This window comes from Anopheles coluzzii, chromosome 2, assembly GCF_943734685.1.
Source record: "Anopheles coluzzii chromosome 2, AcolN3, whole genome shotgun sequence".
NCBI classification, from domain to species: Eukaryota; Metazoa; Arthropoda; class Insecta; order Diptera; family Culicidae; genus Anopheles; species Anopheles coluzzii.
Window position 1 is genome coordinate 34666006 of NC_064670.1, and position 7865 is coordinate 34673870.

At 50.7% G+C, this 7865-nt stretch overlaps 1 protein-coding gene across 1 annotated transcript; it reads left to right on the plus strand.

Moving 5' to 3' along the window:
• Positions 1–365: 365 nt before the first annotated feature.
• LOC120952176 (uncharacterized) lies at positions 366–7732 on the plus strand. The gene is made up of 5 exons (XM_049606077.1): positions 366–3215; positions 3285–3414; positions 3488–5368; positions 5447–5661; positions 5740–7732. Exons 1-5 carry the CDS (start codon positions 807–809, stop codon positions 7579–7581), a joined length of 6477 nt encoding a protein of 2158 aa, XP_049462034.1. The 5' UTR covers positions 366–806; the 3' UTR covers positions 7582–7732.
• Positions 7733–7865: the final 133 nt, after the last annotated feature.

Sequence of the window (7865 nt, forward strand, 5' to 3'; positions counted from 1 at the left end):
ACGCGGTCATTGAAGATAGTGCCATGAGGCAGATTTTATCGTTTTGTACATGATTGTTTGGAGAAGAATGCTCTATAAAAAAACGAATCCATCGACGAATGGAAAATGGATAATTTCAAGTAAATTAAAAATATAAACTCAATTCGTTCTATTAATAGATCAGTCACATACAAACTTTCGAACTTTAATTTATTTATTATTACAAAATCTAAAACCTTCTTTTGCAAGAATAAATAAATAAATAAATAAATAGATATGTGTACGACACCTGCCTTGCATTATCTGCACCATAGTGCAACGCGACATCGTATTGCATACATTTAGGCGCTAACCTCCGTAACGGCCATTTGCATTCGGATTGCGTAGTGTTAGTGGCCAGTGCCTTTTATTCACTCTCGCCAGTTCACCTAGCTCAGTATTCATAAGCATTCGGCCAAGTGCACCTTCACCAACAGATTCTGTGGCTATTTCCTCTTCCAGTATCGTCGTGTGCACATTATCGTATCGTCATCCCACAGTTAAAGTTTTATCGTAATCATGGTGCCATCGGTTTGAGTGCGTTCGGTTGAAATATTTTAATTCGTATCCTACAAACACATGTTTTATGCAAAACCGTGCCCAACATGCAGTGTAGCTCGTTTCTAGTGCTTTCCTTTGTGCTCTCTATTGAGCTGGTGGTAATAACCTTTAACAAAGCGTCCTGCAACCCCGTACCGCTTCCTAACCACGTGTTTTCACTTTCCCCGCTTTTCTAGCTTGTAGTGCATAGTGATGGGGAAAAAAATCCGTTCGATCCACAGGGGCAAATGCGAGGGCCGGCCACCTTTCCGAAACAGGAACCTCACAACACAACGCACGATTCCGCGACGGAATCAGCTACCCCTTCCGCGTACGAACTAAAGCGCCAACAGTTGCTAGAACATCCGGACGGGTTCGACGAGGCGGAGCTGAAACCGCTGCGCGAAACACACATCAACGTGCTGCACGAAGCGATCGATGCGAAGCTGATCGATCCAAGCTTCATCCGTACGTTGGGCGCCGTATCGGAACCGCCGAAGGTGCACGATGCCACCCGGGATACGCTTTCGATACGGTCCATCGAGGAGGACGTTAACTTTACGCTCGGCGAGCGGGTAGTGCGCTGGAAGACGATGAGTGCGATCAACGTCGATCGGCACGTAGTCGTGGGGCTAACGGCGGCCAGTGCGGTGGTGCTGCTGGAGCGCGACGGCCAGTACGTCCTGAGCCAGGAGCTGCTGCTCGAGTCGGCCCCGATTGCCTTCGAGGTTTTAAGCTTCTGGGACACGGAGCATGCGTCAGCGGTCGGGTGTGTGGTTATATCGATGGGCAACTTCCTCGTCTGGTACACGCTACGCGAACAATCGGAGTACAAGCTGGAGGAGGAATGGCGCTGGCCGCTGCACAAAACAATTACGCAAATTAAATTCTTTCGCCAGAAGGAGGTTGATGCGCTGCTGCTGATAGGTCGGCATCCGAATCGGCACGAGTCGGTGTCGGCCACCGTGTACGAGTTTTCCTTCAACGATCGACAGTTTTGGTTGATGCAGAAGCTCGGCCTAAAGCATCCCTGCCCATCGGTAGGGCTAGTGGCCGCGGGGGAAGAGTATTTGGTTGCGTTTCCGCAGAATACGACCGTAGAGCTGTACACGTTCCGTGTCGGCGATCAGAACCGTAGGAAGTTTAAAGCCGTAGGTAACTACAGCTCGGAAGCGCTCCGCTCGGTGTACGCCTTTCAAATAGGACGCTACGCGTACGTTGCTATCAGCGGCAAAACGCCGGCCGTTTTGCGCTACAAGCGGGGAAAGTTTTACGAGCAGAAGATCCCCACCGAGGCACTGGAGATAGTGGAAGCGTTCTTTGAGATACCGGCCCGAACGTACCGGGACGATATGGTGCTGCTGGTGCAGCATCGTATGATTTTTGCCACGCACGAAATACAGCGCCTGGAAGCGCTCGTGTGGAACGGTGTGTCGTTCGACCTGGCCACCAACATACCGTGCATGGTAGGGAACGAGGTGATCGACAACGAGGCCAGCTGCATGCTGGATCTCGACCGCACGGACGGGTTGTTCGGTGCGACGATAGCGCAGCGCGGCAAATCCATATCGATCATTGTGCCGCGCCACGAGGCACACTCCAGTCTGTACCGCATGTCGATCGAGCTGCTGTCCGGGGAGCATCCGATTTTGATGAAAATTCAAGAAATCCAGGAAACGATGGACGCGTTCACGAAGATAATCGACTACCAGAATGCGGTGATTGAGCAGGCCCAGTCGTACGTTGAGCTGATGGAAAGCGATCCGGTAGTGCTGAAGCGCCAGAACCTTAGCTCGGTCGATACGCCGCTGGTGCGCTTTGCGGAGGATTTCGATCTGGCCGGGGTGAAAATGACGATCGGACAAAATAGCTGGCGCGAGGCAGACTTGCAGGCCGATCTGACCGCCACTGTTAAAACGGTGCAGGACGTCGAGCTGAGTGTGGATGCAATGCTGTCCGAGTTGCAGTACAGCGTGCGGCGGGATGCCCGCTCGCACGATCTTCAAATCAACGGTACGGTACAGGTGACGGGACGGCTGTATATCGACGGGGCGCTGCACGCGGACGATATGTACATACAGCGCTTTGAACAGCCACGGATGGACCATCTCGTACGGTTTGGTCGCGATGTGCACGGCCAGGAGGTACCGACGATGCAAGAGCTACACCTGAAGGAGTTGAACGTGGAGCAGCTTCAGTTCGATCGTTTCAATGGCATACCGGCGGAAGAGCTACTGTACGACGTTGACGACAAGGTGGTGCTCGATGGGGAGCTGGTTCTCGGCGGTGATCTCTACACGAACACCGTGCTGCTTCCCGAGGGGGGCACAGTGAATGGGATCGATCTAAGCGAGGCGTTGATTTACTTCAACTGCAAAAATAGACGCTGGCGGAACCTGACGCTCGATTCGCTGGAAGTCATCGACGATGTGCAGGTGGCGAACAAAGTAAACGGGGCACGCATCAATCTGCAAGAAGCGGAAAGCTCGCTGCGCAATGCAATCGATGAGCATGGGCGTGTGCTGCGGTCAAAGTCTTTGCACATCGAGGGTGATCTAAGCTTCGAGCGTATCAACGGCGTCCCTTGGAAAACGTTTTATGATGGGCTCGTTTTTAAGGATCGTGCGATGCGGCTTGGAATTCTTAATGTGGAAGGGGTGAGTTGGATTGAATTTATGTTGAATTCTTCAATAGTGAGATGCATTGTTCTTACCCTCTCTTTACAGAATGTGACGTTTGCTAGTCAAACAACGGTACAGTTCTTGAACAGATTACGCTTCCCGGAGGATTATGTGCTACGATCAGGACCACGCGAATCGATCATTACTGGCCAGAAGTATTTCAAGGACTCTTTAAGTAAATAACGATTCATTTTTCCTATATACGCTAAAATCGGATGCTTCTTACACTAATTTAACTCTTCTTCCAGCAATGGATGCACTCGACATTGACGGGTTTGTGAACGGTATCAATCCGTTCGATTTCATCACACTACACGACGATCAGTATATCCCGGGCAATGTGACATTCGACTCACTCGAGATAGAAGAATCACTCGATGTTCGCGGTGCCGTCCATGGCAAGCATATGGATAAATTTCTCGACAATCCATCCCTTCTCCAAACAAAGCTCCTCGAAGCGGCCTGCGAGTTTAACGAGGTAGTCGTAAACGGTCCAATCTACGTCGATCAGCTCGATGGTTACGATCTGGACCACTTCCTGCGGAGCGTTGTGTACGTAGACGAACCGTACGTGGAAATTAACGCATCGAAACACTATCGCAGTCTACACTTTTACGAACCGATCCGGATCGAGTCGAACATGATCGGGGAGATACATTTGGACGAGCTGCTAACCAAGAGCACGGATCAGACGATCAACGTGAGCATGGTGCTGGGCAACGTGTTTTTCAACCGCGTACAGGTGTACGGCCTGTTCGGTGGCATCAACGTGACGGAGTGGGATACGAATTCGATCAAAATATTCGGCGACCAGCACACGCAGGCGACGCTAGAGTTCTGCCCTCAGTATTCCTTGCTGTACGCAAAGAACCTTGAGATAGTGGGAACCCTTAATGGTCAACCGCGGGCCGCGTTCTACGACATGGAGGAGGAAATCGTCTTCCGCGATCAATCCATCTACATGAGCGAACTGTACGCGAGCTACCTATCGCTTGCGGGCAGCGAGATCGATGGTCCCACGAACACGTTGAACGACGTCCACCTGCCCACGTTTGACGCGTACCGGTTTAGCTTAAGCCAACCGCAAACGATACAGCACGATGTGCTCGTCGACGCACTGTACGTTAGTAACGCGTTTGCTGCACGTTACCTTAACGGCTTGGATGTAGTGCGGCTGCAGGAGAATGTTGAGACGTACCTGAACGATGATTACATGCTCAGCGGTAGGCATGTGCTCGATACACTGCATATCGATGGAAGCGTCGAGATCGGTATACTGAATGGAGTTGATTTGACGCAGTTTCTGAACAACGTCGTATGGTTGGACCGACCAAATGCTGTCCAGAGTGCATTGCACTTTTTGCATCCCTTGCACGTAGACGGAGATGTGTCGGTCGATGGAGCCTTGAATGAGATACCTTTTGTCACCTTCTTGAGCAACGTGGTGTACAGAACGGATGGGGCGGCGGTGGAGTTCACCGGATCAAAGCTGTTCACACAAGGGTTCGATGTGGCGGGCGATCTGCACACACCAACCATCAACAATGTGCCGGTAAAGGATCTGGTGCTCAAAAATGAATCGATCACTTTTCCCGGACACGTGCTAACGACGGGCAGAGTGTACGTGAAAGAGATGATTGTCAGTGGCACCATCAACGGGAAGTCGTTCAAACCAATCGAAGCGTACTACGCGTACGATAACGCTACCGACACGCACATCATCAAGGGTGATCTGCGTCTGCAAGGACAGCAGACCATTCACAGTCTAGAGGCGTACGGTGGCTGGAATGAGCTGATGAATGTGACGCACAAGCTTGCTTCGCTCATCCGCACGAACCAGGACTACTACTTCAAGGGGCATTACGTCCTGCAGGAGGAGGTTCATTTCAAGCATGGTTTTACGGTTGATTTCGTAAACGGGTACAATGTGTCGAACGTGCTGAACGAGATCGTATACTACGATCAGCAGGAACCGATCGTTTTTAGCGAACCAGTAGAATTCTATGGAAATGTGTGGGGAGGACCATTGCATATTGCGGGTGATTTGATTGGGAAAAACCTGATGGGCATTGATCCGGACACGCTTTTGCAGCAAACATTGCTGATAAACAAGGACTATGAGATTGTGGGTAAGTGGGAAGTAAGCATACATTTTGAACGACTAATTAATCTATTTTTTTTTATTTTTCCTTTATAAAATCGTACAGATAAGATAGTGTTCCTTCCGGGAGCCTTCAAATGTGACCATCTAGTGGCAGCTTCTATCAATGGTCTACCGACGAGCGGACTAATTACCCTGCACACGGAACAAACGATCGACCAGCCAGTTTATGTGAAGCAAATCGTCATTCACCATCCTCTACAAGTGGAAGGTCTTGTGAATGGGCGAGATCTTCGCGTGGAACGAGCAAATACCGTCATGGTAATAGGAAGTTGCTTTCTTCCTCATCCAATCAATGAACAACATTGACCTTATCTATCTCCCTCTCTTCAATTACAGCGTTACGGCGAACAAACGATCGACGCACCGTCAGTGTTCAACTCCATACGCGTGCTGAACAGTGCCACGCTGCCCAAGAATCTGAACGGTGTGCCGTTTGGTGAACCGGTACAGCTGACCGACGACATGACTATCTCGTCACCGTTAACGTTCTACAAAATTGCCGCCAACGATGTGTACACTAACGACACGATCGGGGGGATCGATTTCGATCACTGGTACGAGCGCGCGCTCTGGACCGATGGGCGTGAGCATCAAACGTACTGGGGTAGGCTACGCTCTCGTAAATTCGTCTTCCGTGACAGCATCCACGGCAATGGTACGATCAACGGGTTGCCCATTAACGAGATCGTACGCAAGCTCCACTCAGAGAAACAGTTCGTCGAGGGTGAGCTGGCTAAACGTCGCGCCAACTATCGCGCCTCTTGTCGCGAAACGCAAGCCCTCATCAATGGTACGCAGAAGGGTGTGTACTTCTTTAACTACTTCGTGCAGCGGCAAACTATTCGCGTGCAGCAACCCATCCAGTCGTTCTGGACGTTCCAGCACCAGGGCAACCATTTCCTTGCGCTCAACTACGGCTGCGGTAGTAAGTTCTTCCAGTGGAACCCACAGGACCGAGTGTTCGTGGGACTGTTCAAGGCGCACACGGGATACGTTTTTGAGTGGCAAACTGTGGCTGCGCAGGATGAGAAGCTTTATCTAGTAACGCGATCGGCACCGACGGATGAGCAGTGCAATGTGACGGGGCTGGCGATATGGGAGTTCCAGGGACTTTCGCTGGAGTTGGTGAAGGCCATGCCGGATAAGGATTCTGATAGCTTGTTTGTAGATCCTTCCACCAGTGGACGGTTCTACGTCTTGGAGCGCACGACCGTGCTCGAGTATGATGTGACTGGTAAGGTGCAGGAAGAATGGGACCTGTCACGAATCTTTGAAGCAGCAAGCTTTGTACCGAGCTCACTCGGCGTTGGACTGGCTTTGGCCGATGGGAAACGAATTGCGGTTCTGTCTAGAGCCGAAGGTACCATCATCCCCTCACGCACCAAACGTTCACACGATGATCCACTCGTAAATCTGGCCCTGTTCGCCTCCCCCATAACGGTGTACAATCAAATGCAAAGGAACAGCTCCTACTACCGCACAGATGATACTCCGGACGAATACACGCAGGAGGTGTCGCTACTCACCCAACCCGATCCGCTGAACGAAATCGGAGCGATACAGGAAAGCAACGATACCGTCATAATAACGCGTCAAACACAAACGGACCTGATGGAACCACTCGAACCACTACCCGAACCACGGATAGCCAAGGTAGTACCGCTCGGACGCATCAGCACCACGGAAAACAGCCACTTCCCTGATCCTGCCACCGGCGAACTGCTTACCTTCCACGTTGGTCTGCGAGGTGAAGCGCGTCGGCTACTAGTGGCAGTCACCGACACGGTCAACACGATCATCCAGGGCAACCACGACACGGTCCGCATCTACAGCGACATACTGCAGGGTCACCTGTTCCAGATCATATCCTGCCACCGGCCGGCACAGCTTACGGTGCTAGAGGTTCGGGACGAAACGATACTGGCATTTGTGGAAAATCGCCGCAAGGTACAACTCTACACGTACCGGGGCCGCAAAGGGTTCGTACACTGGAACAGCTTCAATCTGGCCTCGCCCGGTGTGCAGATGGCGAGTGTGCAGCTACCGCAAGCACCCTTTTTCAAATGCAACCTGCACTATCTAGCAATAGCGCTGAGTAGCAGGGAGCTGACGTTTCTCAAAGCCAAAACGCAGGGCGACTGTGGCATCAATCTGCAGCTGGATTGCGGTACGGTGTAGCGGAGGTGGTGATTATGTTGAGGATGCTTATTTTGTTTTAGCTGTCAGTTTTGTTCTGTTCTGTACAACGAAGCGGAAGTTGTATTAGTAGATCTTGTGATTGTAAATGTAGCTTTTTTTGTGCACGATAATAAACAGTATTTTGGTTATATATTTATTTCGAATTTTGGTTTTTTCGATGTGATTGACGAGGGAATCTGAATAAAACACATGAGATTATTTTTCCTTTGGAAGATTTGAACCCATGATCAATATTATGCTAATCCGTGTTCTTGTTGATTATG

Excerpts from the sequence above, each read along its gene's own strand:
- LOC120952176 (XM_049606077.1), top strand. The coding sequence starts at position 807 with ATGCGAGGGCCGGCCACCTTTCCGAAACAGGAACCTCACAACACAACG. Across the intron at positions 5,369-5,446 it reads CAAGGACTATGAGATTGTGG|ATAAGATAGTGTTCCTTCCG; the intron begins GTAAGTGGGAAG and ends AAAATCGTACAG. Across the intron at positions 5,662-5,739 it reads AACGAGCAAATACCGTCATG|CGTTACGGCGAACAAACGAT; the intron begins GTAATAGGAAGT and ends CTTCAATTACAG.